General features: G+C 50.5%; 1 protein-coding gene across 1 annotated transcript in view; it reads left to right on the top strand.

Moving 5' to 3' along the window:
- LOC311239297 (receptor-type tyrosine-protein phosphatase F-like) overlaps positions 1-21117 on the top strand; it is a 226449-nt gene that overhangs the window by 153667 nt on the left and 51665 nt on the right. Inside the window, 3 exon segments of the mRNA XM_084327604.1 lie at positions 4338-4594; positions 6274-6352; positions 9417-9641. Coding sequence (XP_084183730.1) covers positions 4338-4594; positions 6274-6352; positions 9417-9641 — 561 coding nt within the window.

Here is a 21117-nt window from a genome sequence, read left to right as displayed (position 1 = left end):
GATAATACCGTTGTTCGTGATACTAATACTGTTGTTCATGATGATAATATCGTTGTTAATGATGATAATACCGTTGTTCGTGATACTAATACTGTTGTTCATGATGATAATATCGCTGTTAATGATGATAATACCGTTGTTCATGATACTAATACCGTTGTTCATGTTAATAATACCGTTGTTCATGATAATAATACTGTTGTTAATACAGTGGCGGCTGGTGAATTCCTCTCCAGGGGAGCGCTATACCAAACATTTTGCAAACATGTACCGAGGTATCACAATGTCACACACACACACAAACACACGCGTGCATGCATTGGTGAAACCACACACTGAGTAGCCTACTGTGCACGTCAGAGCTTCGGCGAAACCACAAGGTACGAATATTTAAGTAGGTAGAGTACAACTATCACCATTGCCATTAATCAATGTATGATCACAGTCAATGCAGCCACGTTTCCAATAGCGCCTACACAAACACGCACGCCCAGATCTCAAAACTCTCTCTCTCTCTCTCTCTCTCTCTCTCTCTCTCTCTCTCTCTCTCTCTCTCTCTCTCTCTCTCTCTCTCTCTCTCTCTCGGACTCGGAGCAGCATATTATCACTGTAATATATTTGTGCATGCTCCCACGTGTATTCAGACCCGTACAATAATAATCACTGAGGTATATCTTGTCATTTGAAACAAGTTACCAATATATTGTCCCGTGGGTTATGCCCCCCTGCGGCGAAATTAATTAGTATCCCCCTCTATCTCTCTCTTTCTCTCTCTCTCACACACACACACAGCATGACGTGGAATCCCAGGCACTAACCTTACACAAATTAGAAGGAACTGCAAAGGATCACCTAGTATACAGTATATACCAAGAATAACTTCAGTATGAGTACAGCATATTTTGCATATTGTTAAAAGAGCCAAGGCTAGCTTGCGTAAATTAAACATAGACTTACCATCACAAGAGTTGAAGGGGGCGAGATATTCAGCCATAATCCAATATTTTTTTTAATCCACTCAAAAAGAAACTCCAGTAGCAGTCCATGGGCATGTTGTATCTGTCCCCGTCATTTTAAAAAGCAGGAATGGAAGCAACATACGGCATTTACATGACTGCATCCAGCTAGCATATAGCTTCTTGTTAGCCAAGTAGCCAACACTTCTTACCACCAGCTAGAAAACGACAGAGTATATTGTCTTCCTCTGTCTGTTGATTGTTTCTGAATTGAGATATCAGGCTGATGAGGTCGAAACTCTTTCACTCCAGTGTTCATCTCTCAAAAGGTATTGTTTTGAGGGATTTACCTGCATTTTCTAGGTTGGAATGTTCTGCCTCCATGATCCATGGTAGCTAGTAAGTAGCTACCATGGATCATGGAGGCAGAACATTCCAACCTCGAAAATGCAGGTAAATGCAGGTAAATCCCCCACAGATCATATTTATGACCGTTGATAGGCTAAATGTATTAGCTTGAATCATTTACATTGGCCGCTTGCGCGCAGTGACGCCGAGTCAGTGTGCGTTAAGACAAGCGCCCAACTTTGGAGGTAGGTAGAGTTCTATGAGAGTGACGTCAATCACAAACGAGAGGGGAGAATATCATGAACAAACTATATTACATACATGCTATATTAACGTTATTGTGCATTTTAATAGTAATTATTATAAATTTTAAACATGTTTAGTTTATTTTTAGGGCTTCAAAATATCTAAAATAAAAAACACAAGTTCTTCTTCTCCCTCTCTCTCAACACATGTAACACATTTAACTAAAATGCCTCTTAGTGTCAGTTGTTTTCTGAAACGCTTGCCATTGTGATGTAATATAGTATCTGAGGATAGAATTCCTCTTCTTCCTTGTTAGACTCCGTATTAAGGCACAATAGAACAACTTTTCAGTCAAATAAATGTACCTTAGATGTTAGAATAGTATGTCAGTCAGATGTGGTGACTTTCATGGGTGTATATGGTGTTTTAAGACACACTTTCAGATACACTGGAAGCCTATGGCGGTGATGAATTGGCAGAAAATAACTTCCAAAATATTCGGTGACGGTAAAAGAATGCAAAAAGAAGGGCCTTGGTTTTTGTATTGAATGACTTGAAACCCAGATGATGTAGGTGGGAGAGGACTTTTCTATGGCGTTTAGGATTCTTCCTTGATTGGCCTTTCCTTTCATGCAGCACTTGAAGAATATTCCATCTGGTTACCTGCTGCAGTCGTCCACTTCTTAAAAGGAACACGCCAACATTTTGGGCAATTAGTAGGGATGTCCGATATTATCGGCCTACCGATATTATCGGCCGATATCGGCATTAAAATGTGATATCGGAAAATATCGGTATCGGTTTAAAAAAAATATATATATACGGTATATATATATATATTTTTTTTTTTACATTTCTATAACCTTTATTTAGCCAGGCAAGCAAGTAAGAACAAATTCTGATTTTATTTATTGTCAAAAGTATGCATGATGTTGTGTTAATTCCACAACAAGAGATATGTAATGTTAATTACCGTACTTTTCGCACTATAAGCCGCACCTGACTATAAGCCGCAGCAGCTAAATTGAATGATGTGTACATATATAAGCCGCACTGGACTATAAGCCGCAGGTGTTTTAATGTTTAATTACCATATGTAAGGGTTCGTGCACAGAGGGGATTGTCGGAAAGAGATGGCTGTTTGAGGAAGCTCCCATTTATTAACATTTCAACAAACAAGTTGCATATTTGCATAACAAGTGTTACCCATTTAGTGCAATAGTATACAAAAAAAAGCAATATTCAGATTAAAAAAAATTCGGGTTTGGTCCACATATAAGCCGCACCGTTATATAAGCCGCAGGGTCGAAAAATGGGGGGAAAAGCCGCGGCTTATAGTCCGAAAAGTACGGTACCTGAAATTATTCCATTTTTTGGGGGGGAAACCCTGCATATATCGGTATCGGTTGATATCGGTATCGGAAATTAAGAGTTGGACAATATCGGTATATCGGTATCGGTAAAAAAGCCAATATCGAGCATCCCTAGAAATTTGCTTACCGTCTTCTCCTGAGAGAGACAAGAAAATAGATACCAGTTTACAAGTGGACGACTGCAGCAGGCGGAAACCAAATGGAATATTCTTCAAGCGCTGCATGAAAAGGAGGCCGATCAAGTGGTAGACCGGGTCGCGGTGGAATACTGTTGGTTACGGGTTCCTGTGTGAGAGGAGCTCCTCGAGCTTTACAACTCCCTCTCTCTCGAGTGTGTATTCTGAGGCTACGGTGTCCTTGGGTGATGCGGAAAGGTGCTTATAAATCAAATCTGTTATTACTATAAAACATTCATACGGGGTAGATTCATAGTACGATTTTCATTACCTTGAAGTTCCCCGCGGTGAGACATCCGCCGCCTTCATTAAAAGCATCACCGGCGGCGGCGCCGTGATGCGTAGGGGCTCCGGAAGAGGCGAGACAATGACGTTGTTGTCGCCCCGGACCGGCGGACGTGCGCACGCTAAACGGAGCGGCTTTTATGGGTGCGGGCTTCCCCGGGGATGTCGGGGGGGGGGGGGGGGGGGGGGGTAATTGATGAGACGGATCTTCCGTCTCTGTGCAGGAGGTGCGCCGTAAAGGTTTCACGGTCAGCCTGAGAGGGTCGCAAAGTGATAAATAATAACAATCGCCGTGTTGTTGGATGTTTTGTCGAGGGCTATAGGTTGCTATGTTGCGGTTTATCTGTTAAGATTTAAATTGTTGACATTATTAGCGGGTAATATTTTAACACTAGACTAAACTGTGTAATCGTCGTCTCAGTCTTTCCTCCTACTTCCCTTCTGTTTGACTTTGACAGGCGTCCTCCATCAACCAATGACAGAGGCTGAAATACAGCAGCAGCGTTTTGGCTATTCCGTACTCTTGAGTTGCTCTGGACACTTTTGTAAATCGCTTTTAAGCTAAAAACTAAGGAGGTCTCTCGGATCATTCTGTTTGTGAATACGGGCCATGGATCGTCTGAAAAACAAACGAACACATATATTGTGTGTAAATGGTAAACGGTGCACTTATATAACATCTTTTATCCAAAGCGCTTTACAATTTGTTGCTCACATTTCACTCACACATTCACTCACCAGCGGCAGAGGCGACCATGCAAGGTGCGTTAATTAGACGTTAAGTGTCTTGCTCAAGGACACTTTGACACGCTGCCCGGGAGGAGTGGGAATAGAACTGTGAACCTCTGGATTACCAGACGATTGCTCTACCTCCTGAGCCACCGTCGTGTGTGTCATAGTGTGTGTGTATGTGTTGCTCTAACGCCCAACATCTCCCCCCCCGTGCCCCACAGATCCTGTACAACCAGCAGAGCGTGGAGGTGCAGGGCAACCTGAAGAGGAAGCTGATCACGCGCCTCCAGCCCGACACCGAGTACTCCTTCATGCTGATGAGCCGCGGGAACAGCGCCGGCGGCCTGCAGCAGCAGGTGTCCATCCGCACGGCGCCGGACCTGCTCAAGACCAAGCCCGTCCTCTACAGCAGCCGGCAGGCACAGGGCGGCAAGCTGACCATCGACCTGCCCAAGGTCCTGACCAGCGCCCAAGTCAGGTCGGTACCCGGAGGTCCGGAGAGCCCCGATCGACCCGTCTCCGCCTTTACGGCCGTGTCGTTTAAACGGGTTATTATTACCTCGGGTTGTCGGAGTCATCAGCGATTTGTTTTACGGACCCTTCGGTTGACTGGTTAGCGATGTCGCCTGTGGTCTGAGCGACCCATTTCGAGTCTAGGCAACCCGGCTGCCCCCTGAATACACTACATTGGTGTCAGGAGTGGGATGGTGGACCGTGAGGTCATCGGAAGAGCGTGCGCCCCCAGGGGGGGGCGTAAAGGAGGGGCGTGGCGTAGCGGCCACGGCCCTCGGCTAACGTCAGACCCTTCAGTCGCCTGGTTGGCGATGTCGCCTGTAGTCTGAGCGACTTTTATTTGTATACATTTTACTACAGGCTTCACTAGAACTGGCACCTAAAGTCTGGCACCAAGCAGAGCACAGAGCGCTATTCCGTGACGACCCTTCCTTCTTTTATAGTTTCTTTGGGCACAGGCGGCATACGGCTGAACCTCTTGCCGGTTGTAACCTTCTAGACCTCAAATCTAAAGTGCGGACCAACTCCTCCAAGGTCGATAGCTAATACAACCGGAGTCCAGGAAACCTTTTAACGGCACCGCTACATCGCTGACCTCGCCATCTGTCCTTAACAGCCGACCCAATTCCTACCGCTATCAAATGAAACTTTTAGTCTCATCCAACTTTGTGACAGCGCGTCTGATGATAATGGTCGACTTTTAACATCGGGGTCTAATCGTGTAATTTTTTACTCTGATTGTGAAGCGTAGAATTGCATCTGACCCAGACCCGTCGGGAGTGTTGTGCCGGGCCGGGTTCATCCTCCTGCACGCACACACACACACGCCCACACGAGGCATGGACACGCACACACACACACACACACACACACACACACACACACACACACACACACACACACACACTGAAGGCAGCGGAGAGGAGGGCTGAGGGGCGGGAGTGTGCGGGCGTTGATTGGTAAAAAGGATTACTTGGCCGTCAGGGCTGACCAGGTCCTAGCACCGTTTGACACACGGAGAGTGAAGGTGATTGAGGAAGAGGGGTAGAGCGGGGAGAGAGGAGGGAGGGAGGGGGGGGGGGGGGGGTGAGATCTCGTTAGCCGTTTCTTCTCCCACTCGGAGACTTTGACAGAAGGCCGTATGGCAAGGTGAGCAGGCCCAGAGTGGAGAGAAAAAAGCAGCCACTCTCGCCTCGTCTTGAGGGGCCGACTTTTAGAGTGAGCTGAAGTCCGTGGGGGGGGGGGGGGGGGGGGGGACTTTAATACTAGCGAGAGACGCAAGGCGGCGGAGAAGTAAAGCCGGTCCTATTAATCTGAGGGAATCCTACGGGGGGACATGCATTTGATGAAGACTCCTCTCGGTGGGGATAGAGTGTTTGTTCGGGTCTAAGCGGCAGATGTGCTCGGTGATTAGCCATTAATTGGAGAACGCGGTGCCAATCTGCTAGCGTTCGACCTTGGTCGGACCTTCTTGTTTTCCCATGCAAGGCTTTGAGAGCCGCCCCAAAAAGATGCGGCTGGCGCGGTGACACACGCCGGCACGCACAATAACTCCATGGCGTCGTTTAACACGGTGCGCCTGTAAGCAGTGAGTTCCACCATTTTAAAACGCGTCCTAATGAGAGCTTGGTTTTCTTCCGGCAGGTGGTACTATATCGCGGTGGTGCCGCTCTCCGCCACGTCACGGCGCTGGGACAACCCGGACGAGATGGACCTGGACGAGGTGAGTGCCAGCCGGGGACGGCTGATTTGCCGCTAACGTGCCGGGGTCGAGGGTCCGGGCCGACTGGGCGGGAAGTCGCCAGACGGGCCACTAATTGGCTCTCCTCACCTGCTGGGCGCCGGGACGGGAGGGAGGGAGGAGGTTTGTTTAATGAGTCACTCAGGCAGGCAGGTATAGGGGACTTCCTGATGAGGAGCCAAGGCCTGCAGACACTACCGTCTGCTGTGCACTGAACACCGTCTGGGCCTTTGACATCAATATCACTGCCTCTCTGTCTCTCTCTCTTTCTCTCTGTCTCTCTCTCTCTCTTAGTCTCACTCTCTCTCTATGTATCTCTCTGTCTCTCTCTCTGTCTCTCAGTCTCTCTCTCTCTCTATGTATCTCTCTGTCTCTCTCTCTGTCTCTCAGTCTCTCTCTCTCTCTATGTATCTCTCTGTCTCTCTCTCTGTCTCTCAGTCTCTCTCTCTCTCCTCTGTATCTCTATATCTCTCTGTGTCTCTCTCTGTCTCTCTATCACTCTCACTCACTCTCTCTCTGTCTCTCTATCACTCTCACTCACTCTCTATATGCCTCTCTCTCACACTATATGCCTCTCTCTCACTTTCTATCCCTCTCCCTCTATCTGCCTCTTTCTCTACCTCTTTTGCTCTACCTCTGTGTTCACTCTATCTCTACTTCTCTCTCTCACTCTATGCCTCTCTCTCGCTCTGCCTCTCTTCCTCTCTCTCCCTCTCTCTTTGTTGTTCACTCTCTCTACTTCTCTCTCACTCTCTATGCCTCTCTCCATCTCTCTCTCTATATGCCTCTCTATATCCTTCTCTCACTCTCTATGCCTCTCTCCATCTCTCTCTCTATATGCCTCTCTATATCCTTCTCTCACTCTATATGCCTCTATCTATCCCTCTCACTCTCTCTCTGCATCTCTCTCTACCTCTGTGTTCTCTCTCTCCCGTGCCTATTTCTCTCCCTCTATCTCGCACTCTCTTTCTCTGCCTCTCTCTCTCTCTCTCTCTCTCTCTCTCTCTCTCTCTCTCTCTCTCTCTCTCTCTCTCTCCCTCTGTTCTCACTGAGTCACTGGGAGGGCCGCTCCAAATAAAGTTGAAATTTTATATATATTTTTTTACATGCAGTGTTCAGACAACGATAAATATTTAGGAGCGTTTTCATGACCCTGGATGAAGCCGCTCCACCAGCCGGCGGAGTGGGAGCCGTAACGACACGCGGAATATTAACAACATGATTTTACGGCTTGTGAGCTACTTTTAGACCTCAGATCGTCCGCGTCGTCGCTCTGAGCTCCGGGTACAAGCGGCAGACGTCCCAGAGCCGCTTGGAACTGAACAGGCCACCGTCTCAGTCTCCACCCTTCCGACATAACGCTTTAATGAAGCTACATCTGCAGCCTCTGCCACACAAACCGCTGCTGACAGCAGAGCCACTGCGGAGAACAACGGCACGCTGCAGGGTCCTGCTGGTTATTAACCAGGGTCGCGGTGCCGAGAGCGTAGAGCGCTTTCATTTTGCGTTACGCGATATCCTATATACAGTCGTGTTTCATAGCTGAAAGCGATGATGTGAAACCGTGGCCGCCTGCTGGCCGCGAGCGGTATTGCCTCGGTGATTACAATGCATTTCCCATGAGCGTCCTTGCTTGGTCGCATAGATGTATTAGATTCGATTAGATTCAAATGTATTGTCATCATACAGCACAAGTACAGTACAACGAAAATAAGTTTGGCATCCATACAATGTACAGGTGATTAAACTGGGTATAAAATATATAAATTAGTACTACTGAGGGGCGGCTACGTGGCGTAGTGGGCAAGGCGCTCGCCACGAATGCGGAGGCGCTGGGCTTGCCTGTTCGAGCCCAGCGCTCTACATTGCTTTCAGTTTAGCTGGTCGTTCATACTAATACACATTGGCCGTATTAGGGGGTGGGAAACTGATGGGTGGGGATCGGGCGTTGTGGACAGCGACTCCTACAGGTCGGTTGGTGCGCATGCGCAGTAGAATCAGGAAGTGTCGGGGGCAGCGTGAGCCTCCCACACGTTACTCCTCGCCACTGAGAGATCGAGCTGCGCAGGTGAAAAGATGCGACTGCTGTTACCTCAAGTACCGGAGGGGACTTGTGCTATGTATGACTTAGTCCACATTGCAGCCGGCTTGTGGGAGGCAAGAAACAGCGTTCGTGACAGGGGAGGGTTGAATTGGATGATACGAAATTGGGATGGGAGAAAATATAAAAAATGGGAGAAAAAGTGGATCAAAAAAAAATAATTAGTACTACTGAGTGTAGTGCTAATCAGATGTATGTACAGAGTTGTAGTATTAATATGTACAGTGATACAGGTATAAAGACAGCAGCGTAACTACAGTAGTAAGAGTGGAATATGTATAGATATAGTAATCATTTTTAGGGATGTTCGATATTGGCTTTTTTACCGATATCCCATATACCGTTATTGTCCAACTCGTAATTTCCGATACCGATATCAACCGATACCGATATATGCAGGGTCCCCCCCCCCCCCAAAAAAACACAACATTATGCATACTTTTCACAATAAATAAAATAAGAATTTGTTCTTACTTGCTTGCCTGGGTAAATAAAGGTTAAATAAATGTAAAAAAAAATTTATAAATTCTTTCTTTTTTTAAACCGATACCGTTAATTTCCGATATTACATTTGAATGTCAATATCGGTAGGCCGATGATATCGGACATCCCTAATAATTTAAAAAGGAAAATACATCCGCAGAGCTTTTAGAAAGGTGAAGAATAAAAGTATTGCTTTTCTCCCCCAAAAATGATTGATCGTTTAAGAAATCTTTGCAAAATGGATGTAGTTTACATGTGTCAGGCATGTATCCCCTCCTCTCTCCACGAATGCCCCTGATTGGATAAATAACACGCTGGTGCTCTAGTTCGACACCTAGCGGCTGAATGTCAGCTCGGCATGAAAGGCCACGCTAGCGCAGGTGTTGCTCTTCTTTTCCTCTGACCTCTTTAACCGTGTCTCTCCCCGACCTTTGCCCCCTGCCCCCCCCCCCCCCCCCCCAGCTGCTGGAGTCAGGCGAGGGCCCCATGTTGAGGCGCCGGCGTCAGCTGGACTCCCCGAAGCCCTACATCGCCGCCAAGCTGTCGTCGCTGCCCGCCTCCTTCACCCTGGGAGACGAGAAGAGGTACAACGGCTTCTACAACAAGCCGCTGCCCAGCCACCAGCAATACCTGTGCTTCGTGCTGGCGGCGCTCAAGGAGCAGGAGCACGACACCAGCGACAAACACGTAAGAGACGAACACGTTCACACGTCGGGGGGGGGGGGGGTGCATCAGTGTGAAGGTCGAAATCCCAACATGCTCGATCTGTCATGTTGATGATTGATGGGTGATGGAATTAACATGTTGTTTTGATTAATGTATTAGCGGAACGCTGTGACTCAGTGTAGGCTTTTAATTGGATATATTCGGTTGTTGATGAGTGACTCATGTTTTTTTTTTTTTTTTTACCTCTTAACATATTGGCCTAAATAGAAAAAGATCTTGATTATAAGATTCAAGCATTTTTCTTTTTCTTTTTTTTTAGATCACATCTTGTTTTTATAATTGATCACCATGATCTTATAATTGGAATTATAACACCTCCGTAGTCCTTAACGTAGCCGACTTCTAACCCTCTGAGAAGTAATGAAACGCCGGTGGGTCATCTTGACATCAACGTTACTTGTCTTTCGAAGGCTGTAGCAGGCTCAGTTCTTCAGCTAGAGCTAAGCTCATGTCAAACTAGAGGTTGAGAGGAATCCACACACATGTCCAAAACTCCACTCTGACCACATCACCCCTGTCCTCCACCACCTCCACCCAGCGCTCTGACCACATCACCCCTGTCCTCCACCACCTCCACCCAGCGCTCTGACCACATCACCCCTGTCCTCCACCACCTCCACCCAGCGCTCTGACCACATCACCCCTGTCCTCCACCACCTCCACCCAGCGCTCTGACCACATCACCCCGGTCCTCCACCACCTCCACCCAGCGCTCTGACCACATCACCCCTGTCCTCCACCACCTCCACCCAGCGCTCTGACCACATCACCCCGGTCCTCCACCACCTCCACCCAGCGCTCTGACCACATCACCCCTGTCCTCCACCACCTCCACCCAGCGCTCTGACCACATCACCCCTGTCCTCCACCACCTCCACCCAGCGCTCTGACCACATCACCCCGGTCCTCCACCACCTCCACCCAGCGCTCTGACCACATCACCCCGGTCCTCCACCACCTCCACCCAGCGCTCTGACCACATCACCCCGGTCCTCCACCACCTCCACTGGCTCCCGATAAAATAGCGGAAACACTTCAATATACTGCTCATCACATTCAAAGCCCTCATCCTGCCCCCCCCCCCCCTACCTCTCTGACCTCCTCCTCCATCACCCCTACCTCTCTGACCTCCTCCATCACCTCTACCTCTCTGACCTCCTCCATCACCTCTACCTCTCTGACCTCCTCCATCACCTCTACCTCTCTGACCTCCTCCTCCATCACCCCTACCTCTCTGACCTCCTCCTCCATCACCTCTACCTCTCTGACCTCCTCCTCCATCACCTCTACCTCTCTGACCTCCTCCATCACCTCTACCTCTCTGACCTCCTCCTCCATCACCCCTACCTCTCTGACCTCCTCCTCCATCACCTCTACCTCTCTGACCTCCTCCATCACTTCTACCTCTCTGACCTCCTCCTCCATCACCTCTACCTCTCTGACCTCCTCCTCCATCACCTCTACCTCTCTGACCTCCTCCATCACCTCTACCTCTCTAACCTCCTCCTCCATCACCTCTACCTCTCTGACCTCCTCCTCCATCACCCCTACCTCTCTGACCTCCTCCATCACCTCTACCTCTCTGACCTCCTCCTACATCACCTCTACCTCTCTGACCTCCTCCTCCATCACCCCTACCTCTCTGACCTCCTCCTCCATCACCTCTACCTCTCTGACCTCCTCCTCCATCACCTCTACCTCTCTGACCTCCATCACCTCTACCTCTCTGACCTCCTCCATCACCCCTACCTCTCTGACCTCCTCCTCCATCACCTCTACCTCTCTGACCTCCTCCATCACCTCTACCTCTCTGACCTCCATCACCTCTACCTCTCTGACCTCCTCCTCCATCACCTCTACCTCTCTGACCTCCTCCATCACCTCTACCTCTCTGACCTCCTCCATCACCTCTACCTCTCTGACCTCCTCCTCCATCACCCCTACCTCTCTGACCTCCTCCATCACCTCTACCTCTCTGACCTCCTCCTCCATCACCCCTACCTCTCTGACCTCCTCCATCACCTCTACCTCTGCTGATGCCACCCTACTGACTCCCATCAGGACCAGGCTCTGGACCAGACAGGTGTTTTGCCGCAGCTGCACCCTCCCTCTGGAATGCCCTCCCCAGCCACATCCAGACTGCCAACACCCTACTGTCCTTTAGTTTAAAACAGCCCTCAAAACACACCTTTTCACTCTTGCTTTTGACCATTATTAGTTTTGTTATGTTCTGGTCTTGGTTGTTTACACTGTAAAGCGTCTTTGAGCACCGTAAAATCACTATATAAATTGAATGAATGTCATACTAGCTTAACCAAATAGTGTTCCAAAATGAATCTTTCTTTCCCAACACGCGAATACAACACGACTGCACGTCTCCCGTGTCTCCAGCGCATACAGCTCGTATCTTTTGTGTCGCACTTTAGTGTGGCACTTTTAAAACCGTGTAGAAATACATTGAATAAAAAAAATCACAGACAAAAAGTGAGATGTATCAAATCCTCGCCGTTCTCACCAAACAACCGGAAAACAAAATGAACGGTTGGTGGACTGAGTTGTTAGACCCCCTACCATGCACATGCACACACGCACGCACGCGCACGCACGCACACACACGCAGACACACACACACACACACACACAGTGTGTTATGTAACCTTTCCTTCCAGCAGCCAAACTATCTGCGGTTATCGCACGTTTTCAGCCTCTAAGTGTGCGGTCCCCCAGGCTTGTTACAGGAAGAGAACAAGTGTTGTTGTCGCCACTGCTGTGGCTCTGCCCCTGTAATGCGGCTCACTCTCGAAAAGTGTGCAACTTCCACCAACAACTCCCTCGTCGGACCAGTGCTGGCTGTGCCGTTCCTGCCTGGTCTCTTTACTACTCTGTGGTGGCACACTCCTGCCCCTTCACACTCCTGCCCCTCCACACTCCTGCCCCTTCACACTCCTGCCCCTCCACACTCCTGCCCTTCACACTCCTGCCCTTCACACTCCTGCCCCTCCACACTCCTGCCCTTCACACTCCTGCCCTTCACACTCCTGCCCCTCCACACTCCTGCCCTTCACACTCCTGCCCTTCACACTCCTGCCCCTCCACACTCCTGCCCTCCACACTCCTGCCCCTTCACACTCCTGCCCCTCCACACTCCTGCCCTCCACACTCCTGCCCCTCCACACTCCTGCCCCTTCACACTCCTGCCCCTCTACACTCCTGCCCCTCCACACTCCTGCCCCTCCACACTCCTGCCCCTCCACACTCCTGCCCCTCCACACTCCTGCCCCTCCACACCCTCCACACTCCTGCCCCTCCACACCCTCCACACTCCTGCCCCTCCACACTCCTGCCCTCCACACTCCTGCCCCTCCACACTCCTGCCCCTCCATACTCCTGCCCCTCCACACTCCTGCCCTCCACACTCCTGCCCCTCCACACTCCTGCCCCTCCACACTCCTGCCCTCCACACTCCTGCCCTCACACTCCTGCCCCTCACACTCCTGCCCCTCCATACTCCTGCCCCTCCCCACTCCTGCCCCTCCACAACTCCACACTCCCTGCCCCTCCACACTCCTTGCCCCTCCACAACTCCTGCCCCTCCACACTCCACACTCCTGCCCCTCCACACTCCTGCCCTCCACACTCCTGCCCCTCCACACTCCTGCCCTCCACACTCCACACTCCTGCCCCTCCACACTCCTGCCCTCCACACTCCACACTCCTGCCCCTCCACACTCCACACTCCTGCCCTCCACACTCCTGCCCCTCCACACTCCACACCTCCTGCCCCTCCACACTCCTGCCCCTCCACACTCCTGCCCCTCCACACTCCTGCCCCTCCACACTCCTGCCCCTCCACACTCCACACTCCTGCCCTCCACACTCCTGCCCCTCCACACTCCTGCCCCTCCACACTCTGCCCCTCCATACTCCTGCCCCTCCACACTCCTGCCCCTCCACACTCCCACTCCTGCCCCTCCACACTCCTGCCCCTCCACACTCCTGCCCCTCCACACTCCTGCCCCCTCCATACTCCTGCCCCTCCATACTCCTGCCCCTCCACACTCCTGCCCCTCCACACTCCTGCCCCTCCATACTCCTGCCCCTCCACACTCCTGCCCCTCCACACTCCACACTCCTGCCCCTCCACACTCCTGCCCCTCCACACTCCTGCCCCTCCACACTCCACACTCCTGCCCCTCCACACTCCACACTCCTGCCCCTCCACACTCCACACTCCTGCCCCTCCACACTCCTGCCCCTCCACACGAGGGTCCTCACGACACCCGTCAAGCGGCAGTATCCGAGAGTTCCGGCTCTCCGGGGGGATGGGGGCCAGAGTAAACTTCACTGCAGGAAGAGGGAAAGTCTGCACTTGCTCCGGGCCCCAGACATGCATATTCAGTGGCTGTGCCCTCGACTGAGAGAGGGAGGGAGAGGGAGGGAGAGGGAGGGAGAGAGAGGGAGAGGGAGGGAGAGAGAGAGAGAGAGAGTTCTGTGGTCAAAATCCAGACTCTCTCCTTCACTGTCTCTGTCGTTCTTTCTCTCCCTTTCTCCTTCACTGTCTTCCACTCTCTTATCTCCCTCTCTCTTATCTCTCCCCCTCTCTCCCTCTCTCTCTCTCTCTCTCTCTCTCTCTATCTCTCTCCAACCCCTCTCTCTCCTCCACCATGGAGAGACCAGAGGAGATTGATTAGTACGGCTGGAGTCACATGGCCCAGGGATCCTGTAAAGCAGGCCCGATTCCCATGAAGCGCCGTCTTAAGTGTCTCTAAAGCCCCCCCATTAATCCCCCCCCTATCTCTCTCTTTCTCTCCGCTGCTCTCAGACGGAGAGAGAGAAAGGCAGGATGGAGGGGGGGGGGGGGACAACCCAGTAGTGGGCAACCCTGATACACTCCACTTCAAAGAGATGTTTTTAAACCGATCACTCCACCACTCACTCACTCTCACTCTATCTCTCTCTCTCTCTCTCTCTCTCTCTCTCTCTCTCTCTCTCTCTCTCTCTCTCTCTCTCTCTCTCTCTCTTTCTCTCCATCTCGCTCCGAGCACCTGACAAAACAACACCGGCTGGGATCAGTGCTGCTTAAGCGTGGGATATACGGTCGGCAGAGAGAGAGAGAGAGAGAGAGAGGGCTTTCTGCAAGGTTCCCCCCTAAATCCAATCACTCTGATCAATTAGGCTTCACACGGGGAGGTGAGGTCGGTGCTGAGGTGGACAATAACAGGTGATCGACCGCCTTGCAAAACTACCGAAACCAGCCACGGACCTTTAGAGGACCCTCAAGGAGGCCGTGCTTTCTTTTCATCCCAGCATCGGTTTCTTTAAACCCTAAGCGGTGCCGAAGGAAGGAAGGAAGGAAGGAAGGAAGGAAGGAAGGAAGGAAGGAAGGAAGGAAGGAAGGAAGGAAGAAGGAAGAAAGGAAGGAAGGAAGGAAGGAAGGAAGGACGGAAGGCAGGCAGATGCTGCTGCAGTGAGGTGGAGCGCTGCTGGTCCTACAGCAGTGAGGTGGAGCGCTGGTCCTACAGCAGTGAGGTGGAGCGCTGGTCCTACAGCAGTGAGGTGGAGCGCTGGTCCTACAGCAGTGAGGTGGAGCGCTGGTCCTACAGCTGCAGTGAGGTGGAGCGCTGGTCCTACAGCAGTGAGGTGGAGCGCTAGTCCTACAGCAGTGAGGTGGAGCGCTGGTCCTACAGCAGTGAGGTGGAGCGCTGGTCCTACAGCAGTGAGGTGGAGCGCTGGTCCTACAGCAGTGAGGTGGAGCGCTGGTCCTACAGCAGTGAGGTGGAGCGCTGGTCCTACAGCAGTGAGGTGGAGCGCTGGTCCTACAGCAGTGAGGTGGAGCGCTGGTCCTACAGCAGTGAGGTGGAGCGCTGGTCCTACAGCAGTGAGGTGGAGCGCTGGTCCTACAGCAGTGAGGTGGAGCGCTGGTCCTACAGCAGTGAGGTGGAGCGCTGGTCCTACAGCTGCTGTGAGGTGGAGCGCTGGTCCTACAGCAGTGAGGTGGAGCGCTGGTCCTACAGCTGTGAGGTGGAGCGCTGGTCCTACAGCAGTGAGGTGGAGCGCTGGTCCTACAGCTGCTGTGAGGTGGAGCGCTGGTCCTACAGCAGTGAGGTGGAGCGCTGGTCCTACAGCAGTGAGGTGGAGCGCTGGTCCTATAGCAGTGAGGTGGAGCGCTGGTCCTACAGCAGTGAGGTGGAGCGCTGGTCCTACAGCAGTGAGGTGGAGCGCTGGTCCTACAGCAGTGAGGTGGAGCGCTGGTCCTACAGCAAGCCTCCACCACCAGCCACATCCCCAGGACGAGTAGCACAACAAGTGGTGCAGAAAATGACTCTGCAGCGCTCCCTCCTCCTGTCACCGGCCCCTGTGCAGATCAAACACGGCCATCGCTAGTTAATAAACCCTCGTATATATCAACGGCCACAAGCAGCCAGCGGTGGTTGCGGGGAGGAGGAGGAGGAGAGAGGGATGAGACAGAGAGAGAGGGAGGGAGGGAGAGGGAGAGAGAGAAAGCCTTCATGTTTTCCCAGCACCCAGAGGCAGATAAACAAGCCAGAGGAAGTGTGAAATGGGATGATAGATGCTGTATGTGTATAAACAGTAGCATTTAAAGCACCGTGAGGGGGAGGGGGAGGGGAGGGAGCATGAAATACTTGTGTGATGTGTGACAGAGGGATGGGGGGGGGGGGTCTTGTCATGTGCCCGTTCAGTAGCCGTGATGCAGGAATGAGGGGAGGAGAGAGAGAGTGGTGTGTGTGTGTGTGTGTGTGTGTGTGTGTTTCTCCTTTTGATATGGAAGTGAGTGTGTTGTCGCCGTGCAGAAGCGGGAAGGAGAGGGAGGGTGTTGAAGTGTGTTTACCACATATTCTCCTCTTTCTAAAAGAAGAGCGAATGACATTTCATATTCTCCTCGCTCTCTCGACGCGCGTCCGTGTCAGAGTGCTGATTCCTACCCCCCCCCCCCCCCCCCCCCCCCCGTCGGCTCAAACAAACTTAACGAGAGGAGGGGGGAGTGGGAGCCGTCGTCTGCTGACTTTCAGAAATGCCTTCGCGACGTCGAGTCGACGCTGCAGTTTCTCTTTTTTTAAATCAAGGCGCGGATTTGTGACAGAAGCCGTCCCGGCTGTTTCACAGCGACTGCATTCGGCGCAGGTTTTTTTTTTTTTTTTTTTTGGCGGGAAGCCTGGCTGGCAGGGAGGAAGTACATCGGTATATCGGAGGGAACTTCTTTTTGGCGAGAAGATTTCTTCTTCTTAATGAGCATTCTATAGAGGCTTGTTTATATTCAGAGAGAGAGAGAGAGATTATTTAATGGCTAAAGAGCACTGGAGAGGGAGACTGAGATGAGGAAGAGGAGGAGATTGGGTCAGCAAGCGGGTGATTCAGGCCCTACAGCCGCATCGCTGTTCTCCGCAGATAAAGACACTCACACATACCATTATCTCTTGTTTCACTCCCTCTCTCTATATATACGTATCTCTCTCCCTCTCTTTCTCTCTCCCTTTCTCTCTTTCTCTCTCCCTCTCTATATATCTCTCCCTCTCTTTCTCTCCCTCCATCTCTCTATATATCTCCCTCTTTCTCTCTCCCTCCCTCACCCTCTCTCTTTCTCTCTCCCTCCCTCTCTATCTCTCTCCCTCTTTCTCTCTCCCTCCCTCTCTCTCCATCCCTCTCTCTCGCCCCTCCCTCTTTATCTCTCTCCCTCCCTCTTTCTCTCCCTCCCTCTCTATCTATCTCCCTCTCTATCGCTCTCTCTCTGCCTCTCTCTATATCTCTATCTCTCTCTCTCTCTCTCTCTCTCACAAAGTAATGATGAGGATATAGGAGGGATGTCTACTTGGGCCTCCCCCGGGGAAAAGGGAAAGAGAACAGCAGACGAATAATGTGTGCGTTCACTTGTTTGTTTGTCTGGCGGACCCCCCCCTCCGGCTTACTGGAGCCGCTGTAGAGAGGCGAGGAGCGAGCAGGGTCATCCGCGAGGTGAAACAAACGCGCCTAATGCTGCTCATCCAGGAGGACGGGGCTGCCGTACCGGAGAAGCCATGGAACAGTAGCCCACGGCAACAAAACACTGCTGCCCAGACACCTCCCTCTCTCTCTCTCTCTCTCTCTCTCCCTGTTTATATATCTCTCTGCTTACATATACTGTATATCTGTCTCTCTGTCTATATATCTCTGCTTACATATACTGTATATCTCTGTCTATATATCTCTGCTTGTATACTGTATCTCTCTCTGCCTGTATCTCTTTCTGTCTACATCTCTCTGTATCTCCCTCTGCCTCTCTCTCTCTGCCTCTCTCACTCTCTGTATCTCTCGCTTGCTCTCTCTCTGTCCCTCTCTCTCTGTATCTATCTCTCTTTGTATCTCTCTGTATCTCTGCCTCTCTCTCACTCTCTGTATCTCTCTCGCTGTCTCTCTCTGCCCCTCTCTCTCTCTCTCTCTCTCTCTGTATTTATCTCTCTGTATCTCACTCTGCCTCTCTCTCTCTGCCTTTCTCTCTCTCTGTATCTCTGCCTCTCTCACTCTCTGTATCTCTCGCTTGCTCTCTCTCTGTCCCTCTCTCTCTCTCTGTATCTATCTCTGTATCTCTCTTTGTATCTCTCTGTATCTCTGCCTCTCTCACTCTCTCACTCTCTGTATCTCTCGCTTGCTCTCTCTCTGTCCCTCTCTCTCTCTCTCTGTATCTATCTCTGTATCTCTCTTTGTATCTCTCTGTATCTCTCTGCCTCTCTCTCTGTATCTCTGCCTCTCTCTCACTCTCTGTATCTCTCTCGCTGTCTCTCTCTGCCCCTCTCTCTCTCTCTCTCTTGCTCTCTCTGTATCTATCTCTCTGCCTCTCTCTCTGTATCTCTGCCTCTCTCTCACTCTCTGTATCTCTCTCACTGTCTCTCTCTCTCCCTGTTTATATATCTCTCTGCTTACATATACTGTATATCTGTCTCTCTGTCTATATATCTCTGCTTACATATACTGTATATCTCTGTCTATATATCTCTGCTTGTATACTGTATCTCTCTCTGCCTGTATCTCTTTCTGTCTACATCTCTCTGTATCTCCCTCTGCCTCTCTCTCTCTGCCTCTCTCACTCTCTGTATCTCTCGCTTGCTCTCTCTCTGTCCCTCTCTCTCTGTATCTATCTCTCTTTGTATCTCTCTGTATCTCTGCCTCTCTCTCACTCTCTGTATCTCTCTCGCTGTCTCTCTCTGCCCCTCTCTCTCTCTCTCTCTCTCTCTCTCTCTGTATTTATCTCTCTGTATCTCCCTCTGCCTCTCTCTCTCTGCCTTTCTCTCTCTCTGTATCTCTGCCTCTCTCACTCTCTGTATCTCTCGCTTGCTCTCTCTCTGTCCCTCTCTCTCTCTCTGTATCTATCTCTGTATCTCTCTTTGTATCTCTCTGTATCTCTGCCTCTCTCACTCTCTCACTCTCTGTATCTCTCGCTTGCTCTCTCTCTGTCCCTCTCTCTCTCTCTCTGTATCTATCTCTGTATCTCTCTTTGTATCTCTCTGTATCTCTCTGCCTCTCTCTCTGTATCTCTGCCTCTCTCTCACTCTCTGTATCTCTCTCGCTGTCTCTCTCTGCCCCTCTCTCTCTCTCTCTCTTGCTCTCTCTGTATCTATCTCTCTGCCTCTCTCTCTGTATCTCTGCCTCTCTCTCACTCTCTGTATCTCTCTCGCTGTCTCTCTCTGCCCCTCTCTCTCTCTCTCTCTCGCTCTCTCTGTATCTATCTCTCTGCCTCTCTCTCTGTATCTCTGCCTCTCTCTCACTCTCTGTATCTCTCTCACTGTCTCTCTCTGCCCCTCTCTCTCTCTCTCTCTCGCTCTCTCTGTATCTATCTCTCTGCCTCTCTCTCTGTATCTCTGCCTCTCTCTCACTCTCTGTATCTCTCTCACTGTCTCTCTCTGCCCCTCTCTCTCTCTCTCGCTCTCTCTGTATCTATCTCTCTGTATCTCTTAGCCCCTTTCGTGACTGTGATGCACGCCAACAAGGTTTGGCCGAGTGAATCCACAGTCACTTGCTCCTCAATGGGAAACCAACCTAGATTTACCATGAAGGACTGGTTCTAACCGAACCGTTCGTTATACAAGTATCACAGATACATTTCAAAGGTACTCACAGTTGCACGAGGGTTTAGAACAGAGAAACGCTAGGGTTTGAAAGCTCGGCGTTGCTAATAAACATTTAAAAGAATTTTTATAAACTGGTCAACACAGCTCAAAACGGCGTTATTTCCGTATTTGGCTGCCTGGCGCGTGCGCATCAGGCACCCAATGCCGGAAATAAAGCTGTGTTGACCAGTTTATAAAAAATATTTTAAATGTTTATTAGCAACGCCGAGCTTTCAAACCCTAGCGTTTCTCTGTTCTAAACCCTCGTACCTTTGAAATGTATCTGTGATACTTGTATAACGAACGGTTCGGTTAGAACCAGTCCTTCATGGTAAATCTAGGTTGGTTTCCCATTGAGGAGCAAGTGACTGTGGATTCACTCGGCCAAACCTTGTTGGCGTGCATCACAGTCACGAAAGGGGCTATGTATCTCTCTGCCTCTCTCTCACTCTCTATCTCTCGCACTCGCTCTCTCTCTGCCTCTCTCTCTATATATATACATCTCTCTCTGTATCTCTCTCTCTCTATCTGTATATCTCTCTGTATCTCTCTCTCTGTATATATATATCTCTCAACTTTGTCCTCACCCACTGTAGCTCCCCATCTGGGGGAGGGTTATGTACAGGATAAACAGGGGGGGGAGGAGGGAGGGGATTAGAAGGGAGGGGGCGTAGTTATGAAGAAGTTAGAGGTCTTTCTCAATATATACCACACCACTCTGGCTCACTGTTTTTCTATAGCTCAAACAAACAATCACAGACTCTCTGCCACACTCAGGAACGATTCATAATAGACCAGAGCGCGAGCGTGCGCGCTCTCTCTCTCTCTCTCTCTCTCTCTCTCTCTCTCTCTCTCTCTCTCTCTCTCTCTCCCTCTTGCTCTCTCTCACACACACACTCTCCCTATGATATAATTTGAATATTTACATTTACTTGTGCATCTGATGACATTTAGTAATAAACTGAGCTGCTACAGTATTGACATCCTCCCCCAATTGAACATGTAGCTTTTCCACCGTTGGAATCTTCACCATAACGACTGGCAGATGGAAATCTCAGACCGTCTTGTCCTTTTCACAATAACAGGAAATTACTTTCCGTTTCTCGGTCTCCTGGTTGACAGTGGGAGCAGATTATATTTTCTTTTGCAGATTCTATTTTCTAACTTTCTATGGAGCTGTATCTCAATGGCCAGATTGCGGTCACTGACCCTGTAGTCAGAACCAGAACTTGTACGGTACTGTCTGTATTCCAAGCAGCAGTGTAGATCTACCCAGCTCAGCCCCGGACACCAGGCTAGAGGAGCTCCCGTTGATATGCAGAATGTTCTAGAATTCT

This window comes from Notolepis coatsorum (assembly GCF_963971535.1).
Source record: "Notolepis coatsorum genome assembly, chromosome: 13".
NCBI classification, from domain to species: Eukaryota; Metazoa; Chordata; class Actinopteri; order Aulopiformes; family Paralepididae; genus Notolepis; species Notolepis coatsorum.
This window is presented reverse-complemented; position numbering and strand designations above follow the sequence as displayed.